Source organism: Macaca fascicularis, chromosome 13, assembly GCF_037993035.2.
Source record: "Macaca fascicularis isolate 582-1 chromosome 13, T2T-MFA8v1.1".
NCBI lineage: Eukaryota > Metazoa > Chordata > Mammalia > Primates > Cercopithecidae > Macaca > Macaca fascicularis.
In genome coordinates, this window is record NC_088387.1 from 106,718,843 (window position 1) to 106,742,402 (window position 23,560).

A 23,560-nucleotide genomic window follows, 5' to 3' on the forward strand; every position below is an offset into this window, starting at 1 on the left:
TTGTCTTATTTCAGCTCCTGTATTCCAGCACTTATATAATGTGGATGGAGTTTCTATACTCAGGGAGCACATAAAGTGGTTAATGAGGCTAGATAAAGTACTACTTAGAAGTTAGAAGAATTAAGTATCAATGTATGACCCTAATATGAAAGGTCTTACTAAAGTTCAAGTGAAGAGTGCCAAATGAATGAGATATGTTGTTGGAATTTACGATTAAGATGTGTTATTATGGATTCAGGTAGAATCCAATCTTCATACTAACTTCTGTATTTAGAAAGCTGAGTTATATGATAAGTACATTAAATGACTTCACATACACCCTAATTTTATCGTTGGGGTAATCTCATAATGTATAGGTGTTGTTATTTTTATTTCAAAAAGAGAGAAAGTTTCTCTTACTTATGATAGTTAACTAATGTGCCTAAGGTCACATAACTACTAGTGGCAGAGCCAAGTTGAATGTTGTTGACCAACATTTCAGCTGTTGAAATGATGATTAAAATAAAAATGACATTCATAGCTGAGGAATGTGAAAGAAATTTAAGACTTACTTTAACCAAAGTGAAAATTGTGGCTGGGTATGGTGGCTCATGCCTGTAATCCCAGCATTTTGGGAGGCCAAGGTGGGTGGTTCACCTGAGGTCAGGAGTTGAACCAGCTTGGCCAACATAGTAAAACCCCATCTCTACTAAAAATACAAAAATTAGCCCGGTGTGGTGGCAGGTGCCTGTAATTCCAGCTACTTGGGAGGCTGAGGCAGGAGAATCCTTGAACCCTCAAGGCAGAGGTTGCAGTGAGCCAAGATTGCACCACTGTACTCCAGTGTGGGCGACAGAGTGACTCCGTCTCCAAAAAAAGGAAAGAGAAAATTGCAGCCACATATGAATTTTATTGCTTTTACAACTTCTTAATTCAAAGAAGAGAACAAGATTATTACTTACTTGTGCTGAGAAATTTTAATAAAGTATGAAGAATCATGGTTTAAATGTTTGAGGTTTGCTTTTTTTTTTTTTTTTTTTAGCCAGAATCTTCCTGTGTTGCCCAGGCTAAAGTACAATGGTGTGATCTCGGTTCATGGCAACCTCTGCCTCCCAGGTTCAAGCCATTCTCCCACCTCAGCCTTCCAAGTAGCTGAGATTACAGACACTTGCCATCATGCCTGGCTAATTTTTGTATTTTTGTAGAGATGGAGTTTCACCATGTTGACCAGGCCGGTCTTGAACTCCTGACCTCAGGTAATCCACCCGCCTTGGCCTCCCAAAGTTCTGGGATTACAGGCATGAGCCACTGCGCCTGGCCGAGGTTTACTTTTATTGTGATATATAGTTACTTGAAAAGTCATATCCTCGCATTTCCAAGGCACAAACTCTGGTATTCTCTCCCTTGCCCTCTGTATTAGTCTATTTTCACACTGCTATAAAGAACTACCTGAGACTGGGTAATTTATAAAGAAAAGAAGTTTAATTGACTCACAGTTCCACATGGCTGGGGAGACCTCAGGAAATTTACAATCATGGTGGAAGATGAAGGGGAAACAAAGCACGTCTTAATGACAGTAGGAAAGAGACAGAATGAGGGCGGAACTGCTGCACACTTTTAAACCATCAGATCTCATGGGAACTCACTAGCATGAGAACAGCATGGGAAAAATCTGTCCCCATGACCTAGTCACCTCCCACTAGGCCCGTCCCCTGACATATGGGGATTATAATAATTCAAAATGAGATTTGACTGGGGATACAGAGCCAAACCATATTACTTATCAACAGACACTCAGACTCCCTAATACCACAGACTCTGTTCATAGAATTTAGCGTGGATTTTCTAACTGTGGCTTGAGATTTTGGTCCACAGTTACTGTTGGGATGATGAATTATTCCCTGGGCCAGAACCCCCCTGCATGTTATATAGGAATTCAGAAATGTTTCTACGGACTGGGTGCAGTGGCTTATACCTGTAATCTCAGCACTTTGGGAGGCAGAGGCAGGCAGATCACTTGAGGTCAGGAGTTTGAGACCAGCATGGGCAACGTGACAAAACCCCCTCTCTACAAAAAGTACAAAAGTTAGCCAGGCATGATGGTGCATGCCTGTAGTCCTGGCTACTCAGAAGGCTGAAGTGGGAGGATCACTTGATCCTGGGAGGCAGAGGTTGCAGTGAGCCAAGATCATGCCAGTGCACTACAGTCTGGGTGACAGAGCCAGACCCTGTCTCAGAAATCAATAAATAAACGTTTCTACAAATAAAGAGCAGAGTTTTATTTCAGAAGGAAAACACTGTATTTCCAACATAACCTAAGTGTCTTGAGCATCTTGAGTGGCTACAATCCAATTACTACTAGTAACTCTATCATCTTACTATGCATACACATGAATGTTCAATAGATAACTTGGGACTTCAAAGAAATGTATACTTGATGTGTATTTATAAGCAAAATAATGATGGGGATTTGCTTTAAAATCCTCTGGCATGGTGGTGATTGGGGAAGGATAAAGGAAACATGCCTGAAAAATGTCAATATTTGTTGAAGCAGGTTGGGTGTGTGGATATTTATTATACTATAATTTCTACTTTTGTGTGTAAGTGAAAATTTCTACAATAAGATAGTTCAAGAAAGAAATACTACATTTTGAGTGTGGATATCATGGCATCTAATGAAAATAAGGGGATCAAGTATCCACCATATGAAAGCAAGTGGGAGCATTCTAGTTAATACAATTTATTGTTTAAATTTGCGGAAAGAAAGAAGCAAGTGTAGAGGAAGAACAGTAGCTTTTCTCTTTCCTTTCTTAGATTCATAGATGAAGCTCCTATCACAAAACACAGATTAGCAAGAGAAACATACTGATAGATTTAATGTAAACTTCATGTGACATGGGAGCTTTCATAAGGAAATGAAGATTCAAAGAAATGGATAAATCTGTGTATTTTTCTTTCTTTCTTTTTTTTTTTTTTGAGATGGAGTCTTGCTCTGTCGCCCAGGCTGGGGTGCAGTGGAGCGATCTCAGCTCACTAAGCTCTGCCTCCCATGTTCATGCCATTCTCCTGCCTCAGCCTCCCGAGTTGGTGGGACGACAGGCGCCCGCTACCACACCTGGCTAATTTTTTGTGTTTTAAGTAGAGATGGGGTTTCACCGTGTTAGCCAGGATGGTCTCGATCTCCTGACCTCGTGATCTGCCCGCTTTGGCCTCCCAAAGTGCTGGGATTACAGGTGTGAGCCACTGCGCCTGGCCGACCTGTGTATTTTTAATGCTAGCTTTGAAGAAGAAAAATGGATAGTTGTGGACGTATGGTTGGATAAGCATGATTTAATAGCAGTAAATTGGGAGGAACTTAGCAAGGCCTGTTTGTTCACATTCTCCCTGTGACTCTCTTCGGAGATAAGGATGTTCTTTTCTGCCAGGTTTGGGGAGGGCACCTCCAGAATGAGGATCATGACTTGCTTTTAGCAAAAGGTCAGAAAATTCTTCCTGGATTGTATGACCTGCTTCATGCAGGAAGGGTGGGAGGAAGGTGAGAATGGCCTTCCTGCCTCTGATATTTTCTCAGATGCCAACATGACATATTCTGTATTTTGGGGTAGCATATCCTGAACCCCATCAAGAGGGAAGAAGTTTTTAAAAAATTAAAACAACTACATATTTATTCAGCGCTTTCCTGGTCATATTGCTATTGTGAAGTTATTCAGTATACTTTTGTTGTAGTTAAAGAGATTCATAAACCTTTTTCTTGCTTTCAGAGCACTTTCAGTGGAGTCGTATAATGGAACATTTATAATACCTGGGAATTACCATACAGATCACACATGACTGATTATTCAAGTGATCAAAACAATAAATTATACTTGACCATAATTTCTGCTGAGGGGCCTGCTTGTGACTACTAGAAACTAGGCCAGGGTCCAGGTGAGGACCATAGTCCTGGCTCATGGTGTGCCCTGACTGGGAATGAAAACATCCGCATTCTAGTTTGGAGTTTGCCCTGCACCCTTGAGTGATTGTGGACAAGTGTCTTTGCCTTCAGGACTTTAATCTCTTCCTTTGTGAAATCTGAAAGATGGGCAGAGTTCTTTTGGCTGGTAAAAATCTGTGCTTCTGAGGCCTCCTTATACAAAACCATGGAGCTTATTGACTTTAAATTTGAGGAGGGAGGATGTCAGGCCCTTTGTCTTGTACTTCTTTCCCTGATCCCATCTCAGAGGAAGGGATGTGGTAGATTTAAAATTTTGCTTTGAAGTAGTTTTGCTTTTATTACTTCTCCTTTTTCAAGCATTTGTATTTCAATCTTACATTTAATTGTGGGATTCTGGGATTAACCTATTATATCTAGTTAAAGTAATTTTAGTGTTTTTTTGTTTGTTTGTTTGTTTGTTTTTTTTTGAGACGGAGTCTTGCTTTGTCACCCAGGCTAGAGTGCAGTGGCCGGATCTCAGCTCACTGCAAGCTCCGCCTCCCAGGTTCACGCCATTCTCCTGGCTCAGCCTCCCGCGTAGCTGGGACTACAGGCGCCCGCCACCTCGCCCGGCTAGTTTTTTGTATGTTTTAGTAGAGACGGCGTTTCACCATGTTAGCCAGGATGGTCTCGATCTCCTGACCTCGTGAGCCGCCCGTCTCGGCCTCCCAAAGTGCTGGGATTACAGGCTTGAGCCACCGCGCCCGGCCTAGTAATTTTAGTGTTTAGTAAAGTGATTAGAGGATGCTGATCTTTTCATCTATGTACTCATTCAACAATGTTCCTGACCTCTTGAAATTGTTCTGTTTTTGATGGCTAAAGCACCTTAGTCATTTGAGACTTGAGGACTTAAATGTCTACAGAGGGCAGGCTGATAATATAATTTAGTGAACTGGATCAAGTGTAATAATTTTGATTTTCAGTATAATCATGTTTCATTTTCAGTTATATAGCTAGTATTTGACCCGAGTACTGGAGCAGTAATAGCGAACTGTGCGGGCATTGACTAACTGGAAAGTTTATGACTCTTCTAAGGGGTCATCTGGTACCAAATTCTGTTGTCATCTGGGGATGTGGGCTGTGTGTTGCCAGATTTCCTAAATGTTCAGAAGAGATATGGTTGTGGGTTGCTGTTTTCTGGTCTCTGTTTTATTCTTTGTGGGCAGGCTACCTTGGACCCTGTTCTTAATAAATGCCGGAATGGGAAATAGCTGTCCTATTAGTGTTTGTTCAGGTCTTCTGAGTGTATTGTTGGTGGGTGGCAGGTGATGTCTCTGCTCATATGACTTCTGTTCATGTGGTTTGTGGCATCTGAGAAAGGAAAAGACAGGTTATTTGGACAAGAAGGACTGAAAGGATAGCTCTTTCTCTGTGTGCCTTTTGGTTGACTATGTGAAATCAGTTATTACAAAATTTTGCTGTCCTGTAGTCACGATTAGATTCCTTAAACTGGATAATTTAGCAGCAAATTTGGAAAATCGTAAACATTCATAGCATTTCTTTTTTTTTTTTTTGAGACGGAGTCTCGCTCTGTCGCCCAGGCTGGAGTGCAGTGGCGCGATCTCGGCTCACTGCAAGCTCCGCCTCCCGGGTTCACGCCATTCTCCTGCCTCAGCCTCCCGAGTAGCTGGGACTACAGGCGCCCGCCACCGCGCCCGGCTAATTTTTTGTATTTTTAGTAGAGACGGGGTTTCACCGTGGTCTCGATCTCCTGACCTTGTGATCCGCCCGCCTCGGCCTCCCAAAGTGCTGGGATTACAGGCGTGAGCCACCGCGCCCGGCCTAACATTCATAGCATTTCTTAAATGAAGGACCATTTTCTTCCTCTTTATCTTCTTCTGTTTCCATCGTTCTTGCACTCTTTCTCTAGCTTTCTTCTACTCCTTTCCTTTTCCATAGCATGAATTTTTGGCCTATTTATGATATATAGCATACTTCAGGCACTGTGTAGATACAGAATCTTGTAAAGATCTGGGCCCAAAATTTAAGGAATTGACAATCTAGTCAAGACCAACCTTAGAAGGTGTTGAGAAGTCATGGTGATTGATGTGTGAAGAAGTATATTTATAATGCTTACATATTTGGGTTTTGGGTTATGTATAAATTATAACTCTGAAGTAGATAACAAACTCCTTAAAGTCAGGAGTTCTTTTTCTCTATGCTGAAGTGCATTTATAATGATACGAAGCTGGCGGAACTCTTAGTTACTAAAGCTCATTTATAACTTGGCACCTCTAAAGAGTGTCATTTAATTCTGAGTTATTTCTATTTGACCATAATTTCTTTGCCCTGACCTTCTGATTCTTGTTTAGGACGGAATTTTTAAGATGAGCCTTTCTCCGGACGGGATGCTCCTGGCAGCCATTCACTTCTCAGGGAAACTGAGCATCTGGGCGATTCCATCTCTGAAGCAACAGGGGGAATGGAATCAAAATGAGCAGGTACGTCTCTTGGTTATGATTATTATTAGAAGACTCTCTTAAGGGTGAGTGTTGACAATGCTAATTTTATTTTATTGATAGCACACAGCTATTTATTCTCATCATTCCAAAGCTATTCTATCCTTTAAATTATGATATCATTACAGTGGGTTAAATTAAAAATAGATTAATACTGTGGACTGATTTTAAATTGTAGTGCAGTACACTGTGTATACAGAGTGTAATCTGTAAAAGAGTTTGTTAAACTCTTCATTTTTTTCCCACTTTGTCATTCTAAAAGTACAGAATCGAGATGTTAACATTTCAGCAAAAGTTAATATGATCACGGATTTGGAGGGTCGAATCCTAAAAGGGTTACAGTTCTTTTCAAATCTTGCACCACTAATTATTTGGGGCCTACTTGAAGGGAGTTACCTTCTCTTCACTGGGTAGCTAAGATATAGAGAAGGATGGAACTCTTTGTTAGTGTCCTGGAATGATAGGTTTTAAGGATTAGATGATTTTGTTATGTAGTGACAGGTAGAGTGACACTAGTTAGTGGCATCGATTATAATTTAAATTCACAAGGGGAAAGAAAGGTCTGCTTATATAAAGCCATGTATTGTGATAGAGTAAAGGTTTAAAGAAATTCCTCAACTGGAAATAGATGTATTATACATCTTTTACTCTCTGATTCATTTACATTTTACCATTTTAAGGATTAATTTTCCTTCTCTCACTCCCTCACTCTGTTTTCCTCTAGGCATATCCAGCTTTTGGTGGGTGGTTTTGAGATTTTCACATTAGAGCCTATTTCCTGAATGACCTGAATGGATCAATGTCATAATTAAGAGGATTATTAATAAGGAATTTTTTTCAGAATGACAGAGGAAAAGAGAAAGTGGCTCTCTATTTTCTTACTCGATTCACAGATTTAAATTTGTTTTAGCTATTCTTATTTTTTTGTCTCATACACAGCTTTAGGAAGATATTTTCTCCCTAGTTTCCATTCAACTTCAAGTTAATATTGTCTCCACATGTTTACTATTCTTTCTCCCTTATTGGATCTAGATTTGTCCTCAGTGGCAAAAGTACTCCTCAGCTTGCAACCTTGGTGGCTAAATAAAAGGGACAGTCTTTCTCTCTGCTCTGAAATTATGCTAAATTGACTCATTTCTTCTTTCTAGAGGTGAAGTGATGAACTCTCAAAACTGTGTAACGTATTTCGCTGGGGATGTCAGGCAGCAGAACTTCCACTTGGCTGTTCAAGAACTGACTGAGGATGGGAGTGTAGGCTAATTTATAGGGCATATATTTCATATCACTTACACAGTTGATCCTAGAGCAACATGGGTTTGAACTGCATGGGTCCACTTGTACATAGATTTTGTTCAAGCAAACACTGATCAAAAATAGTCTTTGCAGGATGTCAGATCTGTGGATAGGGCAGGTGACTTTATGTATCGGTGGGTCCAGCAGGGTCTTCTGGGGAGCTTGAGTGCGTGTAGATTTTGATATACCTGGAACCCTGCATATACTGAGGGGTGACTGTACTTGATGCACAATACACGAGTGTGTTTCATATCTTTATTCAAAGTAAAGCATATTCATATCATTGATCCAAAAGATACTTCGTATTTTTCATGGTTATCAATACATGGTGATAAAGTATTCAGCTGTTTTCGTTTGAGAGGAGCCTGATGTTCTCACTGTATTTGGGAAATTTTAGATTTGGGCAACATTTTTCTAAATGGTGAAAACTCTGAATAATAAAGGCATTTTTCCCCCCTGGCTTTTTGTTTTTTAAAATTACTTTTATTCACCTAGTAGAAATATTTGTCAGTTTCTGAAGCACTCTTAATATTTCATCTTCTGTGTATCCTAGTATGTTATACATCCAGTGTAAGGGCTATTCTCAGCAAAATCGGTTAGTATGCTCTTTTGTTTACTAAATATCTAGAGACCTTTTTTTTTTTTTTTTTTTTTTTGTCCTGCAAAGATAAATTGCATCTTTTTTTTGTGGCCTTTATTGGAATATGCTCAACTTTTTGACTGGTTAGCATTTTTTTTTTGGTCATTAGTTGCCAGTCAATGCTATAATAATGCATTACTCTTTACTCATTAATATTATTCATTGATTAGATTTTTAGAGTGGTTCTATTAAAAAAAGTAAAAGTTGTTTAAAAACCTTAAAACCAGAGAATGAATAAGTGTAAATATCTCAGTAGTTTGAAATATGCAATCAGAAAAGTAATGGGACAAGAAAGGGAGGGACCTCAGAAATTGAAAAAATGTGTTCATAGTGGGAAGAGAAGCACTCAGGCTAGAAGTTGTCATGCCTTAGCAAAAGTGTTTTGAACAAATACCCTGAGAGTCTGGAAGAGTAATTCGTGAGGAATTTTGTAGCTTGGTTGTTGAGCATCCATTTTGTGGATGTGACTTTGATTCCATGTTCCTGAAACAGTCCTCAGATAGAGCTTTTGACTTTTAAATTGATCTGTCAATCAGAGGAGCTATGCAACTTGATTCTCAGGCTAGTTGTTTATCTTTTTATAAATGTACACATTTTTAGGATTATATGTCAGTTTCTTCTGATGTGAGTGGTATGAATTATTTCCCTTGAATGCCTGAGTAAACTGGAAAAAATAGATTTTGAGGCTCACAAAACTGAAAACTGTGAACATGATTGGCATTACCGAGGACGTTGTACAGATCGTGGTGTCCTTTGCTGAGGGAGCAGTGGCTTAGCTATAGTTACTGACCCTGATCCTACAGACTACCATTCCCATTGTGGCTCTGTCCCTTTCCCGGTTCAGAGTTTATCACAGCACAGGCCGGGGTCAGCCACCCCTCCCTTTCCTGCTGCTGTTCAGCATATGGGAGACTAGCTGGACAGGCCGGGCTCTGCCCTCTGAGACCCTAGCCAGTTTTAGCCTCAAAGGAAATTTTGGTCCAAAGTAGGGAACATGGAAGGCATTTAATTTTATTTCTTTTTTTTCCTTTAAAATCCTGAGGCTGTGATGAGAATGAAAACTCCTCTGTGAACCTGTCATCTTCTCCAGTCTGATCAGCATGCTGCTTTGCTCTGCTTCCTAGATCCTCCTGTCCCTGCTCTCTACTTTTGTGTAACCATTTCTGCTGTACTTTGTAAAACTTCATTCCGTTGTAAACACGCCTGTGAGGCTTCAGCCTCTTCACAGAAGCTCTGGTTTCTTTCTGTATGCTAATTGTAGACTTGTATAGCTTAATAGGAAGAAGGTACAGAAGTACGAGCATCTTTTAGCTTTTACAAAATTTACTCTAACTACATTTATTATTTATTGAGCACTTTGTCCTATGGTTGTGCAGCAGGTAAACAATAGAGCTGAGATTTGATTTTATACCTCTGTGACGCTGATGCATATGTTCTTTCCATGACCGTGTGGGAAAGTAATACATAAAAAAACCCAAAAAGATAAGAGGAAGAATACTTATTTATTAGGCTAGTGAATGCCAGAGTGTACTACACGCATTTTTTCCCACAATATTTGTAAAAAGTTAGGAGGACTATAATCACTCTTTATAATTATTAATTTTTTACATTGATTCTTTTTATTTGATGATCTTTAAAAACACAGAGACAAATCCTTTTTCTCAGTGGTTGTGATACAGATTCCTTCAGCTCTCTCAGATATGCTTAGCTCTTGAGCTAGTTAGTGTGTACCAGATACCAGAATAAATAACTGAGCAAGCCTCTCATTGGTAAACCCTTAGCTTTCTAATAGATATCTAGAGTACTCATGATGTAGTGAGGTCTGGGGTGAAGATGGTGGTAACTGTTTGTCAAGCAAGAAGAGTCTGAACAACCATAGTTTCTTTGAGTCTTTCACCTGTATCCTGGGAATTAATCACTTGGATGTTTTAGATTTGAATTTTAGCATATGAATTACTAAAATCTAGTGTATTATAGTAAGTATAATAAAGCTTATGTGTAACAGGACTGTACAGTAGAGTAGGTTGTTCCTATTTACATAATAACATAATGGTGAAATAAAATTCAAGTATTTATTGACTCTACTGAGAATTAGAGTAGAGAATACAGTGTCATAGTCCCTGCTCTTAAGATATTCACAGGCTTCCAAGGGAAATTATAAACAAATGATTAAAATGACATGTTAATATTTTGAGAAGATAAGCTCAGGAAAGGCATGTAGGTCAGCTGACAGTGCTGGAGAGAAGAATTATTGAAAATAAATAGTATTTGTATAGGAAGGCTTGATTATTTACAGAGCATAGTTTTCATTTGTCTCACAACAACCCTATTAATCCATGTATGCTGGAGGTTGCAATTTTTTGTGTGTGTGAGAAGTCAGACCTTGGCCATGAACTTGAGCAGTAGGATATAAATAACTCCCACAAGTTTAGCATTCCAATAATGGAACACTAGGCGTAAATGGGTTAAGTGAAATGTTTTTAATACCATTTTTTATAGATGGGAATGGTGCTAAAAGAGGTTAACTTGAGATCACTAAATGTTAGAGTCAAGATTCCATTTTGATTCAAGTCTCCCGACTTCATAGGTTAAGCCTTTTTTTCCAGAATATCTACTTACAGTGCTTACGTTTAGAAGTATTGACTTTTATCTGGGTAAATCAGAGACTAGCATATGATATTAATGGTAAGCAAGGGAGATATATCAGCTTGAAGTTTATATGAATAACATCCCCTGGAGTCATGCAGTTGATTATGTAGAGACCCTAGAATTGTGCAAGTAGTAATAACTGAGAGGTGTAATATAGTTGTTTACCAAATATGTAAGTGTCTGCATGTACTCATCACTGGAATCCTTTAAAGAGAAATCTCAAGCTTTGAAAAATACTGAGACAGCTACTCTTTTTTCATTTCTCTAGTAATGGTCAAGTGAGCTTGGATCAGCCAGGTAGGGCAGAGTTTTGCCTCTCTTTATGGCTGCTCTAGTAAGTAAGTAGACAAACCAATTAGTTTCAAATCGATGATATGGTAATATATAAAATAGTCAGCTTATAATTTTAGTTTAAATGTTGCCTGAGAAGGAACTAATGTTGCTGCTACCCTGCACAGCCTTAACCCTCTTTACCAAAATTGTGAATTCAACTCGTCTGGGGCTTTCTTCATGCAATTTGCTGCTTTATTAGTTTTTATAATATGCTTTGTGTGATGGAGTATTTTCTCTGTAAAACCTAATGATTAAAGATAGTTGTGGAAGTGCCTATTCTGATTTACTAATATCCAGTTTTGAGTTGATTAAATACTTTGGCTTTCATTGTCAATATGAAAATCCATCTGGCTAGAAATCTGTGAGTATTAAATTTTGTTCATGTCTGGAATATAGTAAAATTGCTTAAGTGATTTTCATTTCAAACATTTCCCATATGTTATGTTTATATCTTTACATCTCATTTTCGGCCTTAATTTTTCTCTCAAGAAGTTTTATTATTTGCCTATTTGTACTTCTTTAGGCCTAGAAATGGAATACAAACTTACCTCTTCATTTTCATTTTCACACATAGTAGGTGTTGGACTAACCTTAAGTAGATCAATGAAGAGTAAGTGGGAAGATGGCAGTTGATGTGATGAATCTTGATAGAATCCACAGCTGTTTTCACAATTTCACCAGACTCTGAGTTCTTTGAGAACTTAGGCTTAACATAATAAATAATAATAAATATTTGTGGAATGAATAAGCCTTTGAAAGGTTGTTGTGGCAAGTCAGGGACCCTGAATGGAGGGACCGGCTGAAGCTGCAGCAGAAGAACATAAATTGTGAAGATTTCATGGACATTTATTAGTTCCCCAAATTAATACTTTTATAATTTCCTACACCTGTCTTTACTTCAGTCTCTGAATATAAATTGTGAAGATTTCATGGACACTTATCACTTCCCCAATCAATACTCTTGTGATTTCCTATGCCTCTTTACTTTAATCTCTTAATCCCATCATCTTCATAAGCTGGGGAGGATGAATGTTGCCTCAGGACCCTGTGATGATTGTGTTAACTGCACAAATTGTTTGTAGAGCATGTGTGCTTGAACAATATGAAATCTGGGCACCTTGAAAAAAGGAACAGGATAACAGCAATGTTCAGGGAACAGGAGAGATGACCTTGGACTCTGACTTCTGGTGAGCCAGGCGGAACAGAGCCATATTTCTCTTCTTTCAAAAGCAAATAGGAGAAATATCACTGAATTCTTTTTTTCAGCAAGGAACATCCCTGAGAAAGAGAATGCGCCCTGAGGGTAGGTTGATAGATGGCCCCCTTGAGGCGGCCACTTTTTACGGTCAAAGCCGAAGGGATGAAATAAGCCCTGGTCTCCTGTAATGCTCCCAGGCTTATTAGGATGAGGAAATTCCCGCCTAATAAATTTTGGTCAGACAGGTTGTCTGCTCTCAAACCTTGTCTCCTGATAAGATGTTATCAATGACAATGGGTGCCCAAAACTTCATTAGCAATTTTGATTTTGCCCCATCCTGTGGTCCTGTGATCTTGCCCTGCCTCCACTTGCTTTGTGATATTTTATTACCTTGTGGAGTATGTGATCTCTGTGACCCACACCCTGTGCGTGCACTCCCTCCCCTTTTGAAAATTGCTAATAAAAACCTGCTAGTTTTATGGCTCGGGTAGCATCACGGAACCTGCCGATGTGTGATGTCTTCCCCGGACACCTAGCTTTAAAATTTCTTTCTTGGACTCTTTCCCTTTATTTCTCAAACCAGCTGAGACGCTTAGGGAAATAGAAAAGAACCCATGATAAATATCGGGAGTGGGAGGCAGGGATTTCATTATATTTAGATTTTAGTGGTAATAAAATTAGCAAATAAAATTCTCAAGTCTAAAGAAAACATTACTTTAGCCATAATAGGTTTTCTGTACAAAACCTATAACTATTCTTAGAACATCTTCCTTTGGGTTATGGCTGTGGTATAAAATGATGGCATTTTAGGCTGTTTTCAGTGATGTGGTAGCATGAATATGTCAGGAGGGGAGGCATGATACCTTACTGAACTCATCACAGCTGACACCCCTATAACAAAAGACAGGTTAACAAGAGAAAAGCATAACACATTTATTTAAAAACAAATGATTTTCCTTGCTAACTTGAAATTAGAATGGATATAAAGAGAAATTTTTACTTTCTCTTCTAGACCAGGCACTATAGGTAGAGATCCAGGAAAGCTCACTTTGTTTAAAAAAAAAAAAAAAATCAAAAACTTCTTACCTTTCTTTGCTCGCGTTTTGTCAGTTGTTCCAGGATTTTGTCTGCAGGTTCCAGAGCAAGTCAGGTGTCTCAGCTGCCCCACGTTGGGTGCCAGAAACTGTGGGGTGGAAAGGTGTGATACCTCTCCTAACCCATCATAAGACGACACAGCCATCACTCCTGTAACAAAAGACAGGTTAACGAGAAACATGACAAATTTATTTAATCAACATTTTACATGACACAGGCACCTTCAGAAATGAAGACTCTGGTTGAGTGTGGCTCATTCCAGTAATCCCAGCACTTTGGGAAGCCTGGGTGGTTGGAATTGCTTGAGCCTAGGAGTTTGGGACCAGCCTCGGCAACATGGTGAGACTTCATCTCTCCAAAAAATAAAAAGTGGCATTCACCTGTATTCCCAGCTACTCGGGAGGCTGAGTCAGGAAGATCACCTGAGCCAGGTTGTAGTGAGCCATGACCACGCCACTGCACTCCAACCTGGGTGACAGAGAGAAACCTTGTCAAAATTAAAGAAATAAAGACCCAGGGAAAATTGTTTTTATGCTTAGTTTTGATGAAGAATGGACAACCTTGTAAAAATATGATGGGACAAAAGGGTATGGCCTAATGGTGGTAGACTGAAGGGGAAACCCAGCAAGGCCTGTCTGTCCAGATTCCGTTTGGCTTCTCTGTATAACCTTCTCCCCACTACTATGAGGCAGGAGCCCTCTGGGATAAGGGTCTTCAAGGGAGAAGGGAGAGAGGGACCTTTTTAGGTTTTAGAGCTTCCTTTGGGGGAGGAGTTGTTCTAGTTTCTGTGATGCACCTCAGGGAAGAAGAATTCTGGTTTCTGTGACTTGCTTTGGAAGACAAAGAGAGGCTTGAGACAGGAAGGCAGGAGAAGGTCAGAGAGATGGTGTTTCTGAGGCCCTTTCAGTTGCCTCAGTTGAAAGTACTCAACATGCCATGCTGTTATACTTTGGAGTATTGTGTTCTGAACCCTAGTAAATACAGAGAAGTGGCATGGAGGTTGCTTCTTGACATGTATTCATGTGGTGCCAGGAGCTTTCTTGTGGTTCATGGGGAGTTTGGGGATCCTGTCCATTGAGCACCAGTTTAGAATGTGTATCAGATATGGTGACGCATGGCCTCATCCTGATTCTCCTCACACATAGACCCCTGGGGTGGAAAGATGGTAAGTTGATGCTAGCTTCAGTGCACATACATGCTTATTATCAAATTTTCAATGGCTCACACTTCCGGTACTAAAATACGGGCACCTACATATTCATAGCAGCAGTGTTTACAACAGCTAAAAAGTGGAAGCAATGCAGATGTCCATTAGTGGATATATGGAGAAACAAACTGTGGTATATCCATACAATAGAATATGACTCAGCCACAAAAAGGAACGAAGTGCTGATATGCACTACAATGGTGGATGGACCTTGAGAATATTATACTAAGCGAAAGATGCTAGACACAAAAGGTCACATATTTTATGGTTGCATAAATAATATGAAATATCCAGAATAGGTAAATCCATAGAGATAGAAAGCAGACTGATGGTTCCTGGGATCCAGGGAAAGAGGAAAGGGGAATAACTGCATAATGGGTTAGTGGTTTTGCTTTGGAGCGATAGAAATGTTTTGTAAGTGGATGGACGTGATGGTTTCACAATTTGGTAAATGTACTAAGTGCCCCTGAATTGTTCATTTAAAAATAGTTAATTTTACATTATATGAAGATCACCTCAATAAAAAAGGATATCATTAACATCCTCCCTAAAAACCCCAAAACAAACAAAAATCAAGATAATTAAATCTGCTGTCTTGGACTTATTAAACTGTTCTACTATTTTGCCCTGAATAAACTTTGTATTTCCTAACTGTGTATTTTTGTTCACGTTATGCTTTCAGACTGGAATGTTTTCCTTTATTCATTTTCTGCATCCAAGTCTTATCCAGTCTTAAAAGTATACCACCATAAGACTTTCTTTGTACCTCTTGAATTCCCTTCATCTTTCTTGAACCCATGCCCCAAATTCTCTGTTTATCCTTTGAAGGCCCCTGGCATTTTTATCTATATGTCTCTTTGGGTAGTTAACAAATGTGATGATCTTGGATTATATTAATTTATATTCATTTATTAGCTCTCTGTGTGCTTGAGTTTTGGGCCTGCAATATCTTTTTTTTTTTTTTTTCCTTTTGTCTCTGCATTTATTTTTTTTTTTTAATTTTTATTTTTTAGAGATAGGGTATTGCTTTGTTGCCCAGGCTGGAGTGCAGTGGTGTGATCATAGCTTATTGCAGCCTTGAACTCCTGAGCTCAGTTGATCCTCCTACCTCAGCCTCTTGAGTAGCTGAGGCTACAGAAGTGTGCCACCATGCCTGGCTAATTATTTTTACTTTCTGGGGAGATAGGGTCTTGCTATGTCACCCAGCTAGTCTCAAACTGCTAGCCTTAAGCAGCTCTCCTGCCTTGGCCTTCCAAAGTGCTGGGATTACAGGCATGAGCCGCCATGCCCAGCCCCAGTATGTTTTGACTAAACAGAAGAAGTCACACTTTTGGGAGGGTATAGGAAGCTTAGTTCTATATCAGATAATTTTCCTATAGCTTAGTCATTAGAAATGAATTCTAATTAGAATTCAGTGACTTAAAATTTGGTTGATTTGTTTACTCATTCGACATTTAGCCGCTATGACAGGTGGGCACTATGATGGATCTGGGAATACAAGGATGAGGATGACAGAGTTCTGGACGCAGAAGAACACATCTTCACCTTGTGTTTAACATCGAATTGACAGGAGATGCCCATTATTTAAGCAATGTTCAGGGAAGAGTCTAGTCCCAAGGTGACGGCAGACCCCGGTTCTAGTGGACGAGTACTGCTTGTTCGTGGTGCTCCTTCTTATCATTAGGTTTGACGAAGACATGCACACTTTGAATTCTCAAGTGAGAGTTATTTATTTTTAAAATTTCCTTAAGATTTCTTGTCAAATTTCATTTTGACCTGTATGTCCTTAAATGTGCCCAAGGCTGAATCATAATTGTTGTTCTTTGAGGGGCCTAAGGTTTTTTATTCTGTATTTCCCTTGTGTACTCCAAAATGTAAGTTGGAAGGTACATGTGCCACGTAAATACATGGTGGCATGCGTGTGATTGGAGTATATGGTACTGGTGATTTTGAGGCATTGAAAAATTATCAAGTGCCTTAAAATGACCAAATAAAGTTTCAGGTTAGTTGACTGCTTTCAATAATATGTACCTTATTTTTTTAAAATGATTTTTTGAAACTTAGTCATCTTTTCCTATGATTAAGTAAGCCAGGATGCTCCATTTCTTCCCTCAGTATATAAATAGCCTTTTATGGTAATTTTTGTTTCTGATTAAGTTTAAAGACTGTGTCTTCTGTTCTCAAGGTCTGCTCTGAGTGATTTACCATAGTAGTGGAGAACAGGAAGTTCTTCCAGGCTGTGGAAAGAAATAGCTCTGAGGTGTGAGCCATTGAAAAATTGATAGTAAACATGTATGTGTATTTTGTTGTATTAGATGAAAAAGCAGTTTTTTGACTTATGTATAACAACACTTTTTTTAGATTTCAGATTTCAAATAAGTACCCCAACTATTTTTTTTACTCTTTGCCCATACTATTATAATTCCGGAGACTAAAAAGGGAACACTAAGCCAAGAGGGTGTCAGGTAATGGCTTATTCTCAAATTGATATTTGAGAGATATTGATGTGCTGTTATATTCTCAAAGATGAGCATGACACCATATTGCCCTAAGATTACAGTATGAATGCATGCATGGTTATATTTTTTTAACCTGGTAAATTCTTAGTCATAAAAAGGACTAGGACGTAACATGAAGGTTTCCTAGTCAAGTCTCAAAGCTTTGAAAATCACAGCCTGGAGAGGTTGCTCAGTTTATAAGTGGCTCGGATAAGACCTGTATCCAGGCCAGTGTTTATTCATCACGTGTGTGTATGTGTATAGAACGAATTCTTAGTGTATTTTGCTTTCATATGTATTGGTGGTATACTTGGTATCCTATTGTTCATATGCATATGCTGTATTCTTCATAAATTGAGTCATAATATGTACATGTGCACATTTTAAGTGTAAGAACAATCGCTTTTCCAGACTATCATGGCAAGAAATAGATTTCAGCTAGTTGTAATTGAGAGATCAAGGGAAAGCATCATCTCTTTATTTGAAAAAGTCCACAGTTCTTGATGATTTTCATATAATTTTCTTACATAGTTGACTCAGGAAGTCATTATTTTCATATTTAGCCAGGCTATGATGACCTTAATCCTGATTGGAGGCTCTCTACTGAGAAGAGAAAAAAAGTCAAAGGTGAGTTGTATGAAATATGATAATTGAAACCTTAAGAGACTCCTATTATTATACAAGATGCTCTTTGGATGATATAAAAAATCTCCAGATACTTTTGCTACACTTTGGAAGAAACATCAAGATTTCATAGATTTGGTCAAGGCAACAGATCCAGTTTTCTGATGGTCAGGCTTTCCCAAAAGCGAGGTCAGAGCCCAGGGTATGCAGCATGGCTCTCCTGCCAGGAGCCAGCATTGAGATGGTACACTGAGTTCAACGCTTAGAAGCCTGCTCCTTTTCGGATGCTCCTGGGTGAAATCACAGAGCAAGATTCATCAAAGAAGAAACACTGAGTAAACTTACCTCTGCCGGTTGGGGGTAATTAGGGTTAGGTTGGTGAGGCTTTCTTTGTCTTTGCATACATTTCCATGTTTTAAAGAAAAAATTTCATTTTTACAGTGAGCATATATTGTTTTTATAAATAAAAATCAAGACTTACATTTAAATAAGAGTAATAATTGTCATTTAATTGCTAGATTAAAGCAGAGATATTTTAAAATCCTGTAGGGGTTACTTTTGAGTTTTTTTTTTACTTTTAGTTCTTGACTATGTGTTATTTTTCTTTAGGTGAAACTTTCTAAGTTAAATCCGTGATGAATTTTTAAGTGTCTTCTGTAAAATCAGTGATAGTTACAAGGTTCAAGGTCTGTATTACGATATATTTTTAGGCTGGCACGGTGGCTCATGCCTGCATTTTGGGAGGCCAAAGCAGGTGGATCACCCAAGTTCAAGAGTTCAAGACCAGTCGGGCCAACATGGTGAAACCCTGTCTCTACTGGAAATACAAAAATTAGCCAGGCATGGTGGTGCACACCTGTAATCAGATACTCGGGAGGCTGAGGCAGGATAATCGCTTTAACCTGGGAAGCGGAGGTTGCAGTGAGCTGAGATCACGCCACTGCACTCCAGCCTGGGTGACAGAGCAAAAGTTCATCTCAAAAAAAAAAAAAAAAAATGCTTTTAGTTCACATTTAAAGAAGATTAAAAATATTGATTAATATTATGCATCAGGTTCCATGCTTTGAATTATCTGCTTTAGTTAAATAATCATCCAAAATATTCATCCAGACATATTTTTGAGGAAAAGTAATACTTTGTCAAAGCAGAAATTAGAATTTTATTTTAGTGATTTGCTCCTCTTTCTTTCTACTTCACACTTAGTGATAAGCCCCAGGAACTCTGCCTTTCACATTTTCTTGAAACTCCTTATTTACATGGATTGCCTTAGGCTTACTTGGGAAAAAAGTGTTGTTAGAGCTCTTTATTTTCCTTAAAATAGTGAGTCTCATGGTTCTGAATTCCATATTTAAAATCTCTTCTAGTGTAATGTTTAAATATGTTGTTAAATTTATGGTTTACTTTTACCTTTAAACCATATCATATGTTTTGTATAACAGATGATGTTCAAAAATGTACAATAAAATTATAATAAATATGGCATTGCCTTTTGAATGCCTTAGTTTGGTGAACAATAATTCCTTTTCTTTTTCTTTTTCTTTTTTTTTTTTTTTGACAGAGCCTCGCTCTGTCACCCAGGCTGGAGTGCAGTGGCACCATCTCGGCTCACTGCAACCTCCACCTCCTGGGTTCAAGTGATTCTCCCGTCTCAGCCTCCCCAGTAGTTGGAACTACAAGCATGCGCCACCATTCCTGGCTAATTTTTGTATTTTTAATACAGATGGGGTTTCACCGTATTGGCCAGGCTTGTCTTAAACTCCTGACCTTGTGATCTGCCCACCTCAGCCTCCCAAAGTGCTGGAATTACAGGCATGAACCACTGCGTCCAGCCCATAATTCATTTTCATTTCTAAAGATTCTTTGCTAGCCATAAATTTTTTTTTCCCTCTCTGATTAGTTATAAGTTTAAGAGGAAATCAGCACTGGAAACTATTACATATCTGTCTTATATTTTTCTAAAGGGTATATTTCTCTCAGTGTTTGTCTGAAAGTGGTATATGTACATTTTTCAAAACATTATATTACCTTCATGTATGCATACCTGGTACACACCTGCCTTTCAACTTAGGTTGAAAGTGGTGACACATCTCTCTCCTGAGTATATTCTTGAGATGAAAGACCCTAGTTTATTTGCCTTTGTATCCTTAGAGCTTTAGACTGCCTTTGTATCCTTAGAGCTTTAGACCTAGACTGACATTGTTGGCACCCAATTTGTCAAGTGAATTACCATTTTATACCTCATAAACTTTTGAGGATGACTTACATTTTAATTTTTCTTATTTTTTTCTCATTATTTAATATACCATTAAGGGGCCAAATAACATAGGTAAATTTGGTTTTAAAATTGATTCTTATACTAAATATTTTGAATTTAAACCACATTAGCAGATGCATTTGTATTGATTTGTTTTTCCCTTCTTAGATAAAGAGTCCTTTTACCCACTGATAGATGTCAATTGGTGGGCAGACAGTGCAGTGACTTTAGCTCGATGCTCCGGTGCCTTAACTGTTTCGTCGGTGAAAACTTTGAAGAATTTACTGGGAAAATCCTGTGAGTGGTTTGAACCATCACCTCAAGTCACTGCTACCCATGATGGGGGATTTTTAAGTTTGGAGGTAAGGCTTTTTCCCCTTTGTTTGAGAATAGTTATATATTTAACCAAAAATTTAAATATCTGGTTTTTATTTGAGTTGTCTTATTATCTTGTCTTTAAAAACAAAAATCTGTGACTGGAATCAGGTAATGGTTGCAGTATAAAAAATTCGTTTTTTAGTGAATAAAAAATTGTAATTTAAGATAATGAAGAAAATTTGTTGTCATTTTGCTTTGTATAAAGTATTTCTTTTTCACTGAAATGGTAGATTTTTTTCTCCCCTGGATTAGTCATTTTAAAATGTAGAATGGTATCACTACCTAAGAAAAATACTCTTTAACCTATTTCTAAAAAGCATGGCAACTAAAGTTTTTGATTCTTTTAGTAAGGAAACTTGTTTATCATGACAAAAGACTTGAAAATAGAGGCTAGTTCTTTAAAGTTATCTTTTGGTCATTTAAAAATTGTATTTTAAGTCTTTCAAGGGTAACAACCTTTCATAGCTTTCACTTCAGCAATGCAGATTGACATGTTTTTTACTCTGAAGTTTGTTATGGAGTCTAAAGATGTTCCTTAAAGAAAACTATGACTTAAAATCTAAGCCAGCTCTGTTAAGTCTGAATGAAAGTTATCTTGAACAGCCAGGCTTTCAGACTCAGAACTTAGCGAAGCTGTTAGACATTTTTATAAAGGGGTGAGGGAGAGCTGTTCTTGGTAAAGCAAATTTAAGTACCTTTATGTTCATTCTCTGAAGAGATGAAAACAGATCATCAAATTATCAGGTACAAGACCTGATAATTATAAGTACAAGAGCATATTAATGACCTGTTATTAAAACAGGCTTTAGACTAGGCACAGTGGCTCACACCTCTAATCCTACCACTTTGGGAGGCCAAGGCGGGTGGATCACTTAAGGTCAGGAATTCGTGACCAGCCTGGCCAACATGGTGAAACCCCATCTCTAGTAAATATACAAAAATTGGCTGGGTGTGGTGGTGGGTGTCTGTAGTCCCAGCTACTCAGGAGGCTGAGGCAGGAGAATCGTTTGAACCTAGGAGGTGGAGGTTGCGGTTGGCTGAGATCGCGCCACTGCATTCCAGCCTGGGTGACAAAACAAGGCTCCATCTCAAACAAAACAAAACAAAACAAAAAAACAGGCTTTAGTTTAGAAGATTTGGAGCTGATTATGTATGTGCATATTTCTGGAGCTGAAGTATATAATGCTTGCTGTAAAGTTCCTTTGAGTTCCATTGTTAATCTTGATCACATAACTGATTTAATGAATCAAACCAGATTAGATTTAGAAATTTTTTTTTTCATTAATTCTAAAAAGTTATTCTTAGTTCCTAACTATTAATTTCAAATCTCCTTTTTCAATTTAGTGTGAGATTAAACTTGCCTCCAAACGATCTCGTTTGGAGACTAGGGCTGGAGAAGAAGATGAAGGAGAAGAGGATTCTGATTCTGATCATGAAATATCTGCCAAGGCTCGCTACTTTGGTTATATAAAACAGGGCCTTTACTTGGTGACTGAAATGGAGCGATTTGCACCAGCACGGAAACGCCCACGAACCATTACTAAAAACTACCGCCTTGTGAGTTTGCGCTCCACAACACCGGAGGAACTTTATCAGAGGAAGGTGAGACAGTAGCGTACTACTACCCAAGTTTGAAGTCATCAAGCTTTTCTTTTATTGGGAAAAAGTTAATTTTTTAATAAAGGAGAAAATTTCAAGAGGGATGTTGGATCATTGACATGTTAAAAATAGCAGTTCTCTAAAGATTTTTAAAATAATGCTAATCTTTGTACCTAAATAATCAAAATCAAAACCATGGATAAAGTTGAATTCACTTAGACTGATTATCCACTTGGTGGCTTAACTCATTTCTTTGCTACCCTTCATGTGGCCTTCAGCTCTCCCTTTATCTGTGTTTAAATCAGCTATCTACAGAGGGTGAAGGAAGAAATGCTAGTCCAGGACTTGCTTGGGAAGCCAAGGTGACCAGCACTGTGTGTTTACATGATTTGTGCTGTTCTTGCAATGTCATGGTAGGAGCTCTGGACTAGAAGTTGGGTTGTTCCATGGTTGTCTTGGTTTTGCCATTGTTTTACTCTAAAATGAGAGTTTTGCACCTTTTATCTTTCATCTTTCTGTTAAAGTCCTGAAAGAAACACGAGATCCTTCTGCTCCTCAATATGTCTGTGAGCTTCTGGTGCCACAGTGCACAGGAATTAATGACATGCTGGATAGGTCCAAGGGATTATCATCATTCATTGTATCATCATCAGGACCCTGTAGATAATTCAGTCATGTAACATTCCTGTCTTTGTGTTTTTATCTGAAGATTGAAAGTGAAGAGTATGAGGAAGCCTTGTCCTTGGCTCATACCTATGGCCTGGATACTGACCTCGTATATCAGAGGCAGTGGAGGAAGTCAGTGGTCAACGTTGCTTCAATTCAGAATTATTTGGTATGTGTAAATATTTTGGTAATGTAAAATGTATATTCATATAGTGTCTTTTGTTTATAGGGCTTCATTTTAGAGAACTTTACATTGCTGACTTTTCTATAATACAGTCAATGAAGTACAGTTTTCTCATCTGGAAAAATGGTCTTTTTGTTAGATTTTATTGCCCCTGCAACTGGACTTTGATGCTGAATACATGTGAACAAATATTCACTGATAAACCAGCTGACTACTTGGTTTCGGCCTAACGTTTTCTTTCCTGTACCACAATCACTTCACTTTACCTGCATTAGTCAAGAGCTAGTCAGGTGCCAGAAACCACACAGTAATTTAAACCGGGAAATTTACAATGTGGAGAATTATTTTCTAGTAACCAGAAATGAACGATAGAGAACGCTAAGGAATACCCTAGGGCTGAAGGGACGTATCCATGGAGGGAATGAACTTGGAAGGGAGGCCCTTCCCATAGGCTGGGATTCAGACCCGTTGGACCAGGAGTGGTTGCAGCATGTAGGATGGAAGAGAAGTTCTCTGGGTTGCCTTGAGCCA

General features: G+C 38.5%; 1 protein-coding gene across 4 annotated transcripts in view; it reads left to right on the forward strand.

Annotated features, from left to right (window-relative positions):
• Positions 1–23,560, forward strand: part of NBAS (NBAS subunit of NRZ tethering complex) — a 390,542-nt gene that overhangs the window by 69,319 nt on the left and 297,663 nt on the right. For all 4 annotated transcript variants that reach the window (XM_005576512.5, XM_074012306.1, XM_074012305.1 and 1 more), the window contains 5 exons: positions 6,265–6,393; positions 17,888–17,951; positions 20,371–20,564; positions 21,925–22,182; positions 22,889–23,014. In XM_005576512.5, the coding sequence (XP_005576569.3) occupies positions 6,265–6,393; positions 17,888–17,951; positions 20,371–20,564; positions 21,925–22,182; positions 22,889–23,014 (771 nt within the window). The remainder of the gene's footprint in view (positions 1–6,264; positions 6,394–17,887; positions 17,952–20,370; positions 20,565–21,924; positions 22,183–22,888; positions 23,015–23,560) is intronic.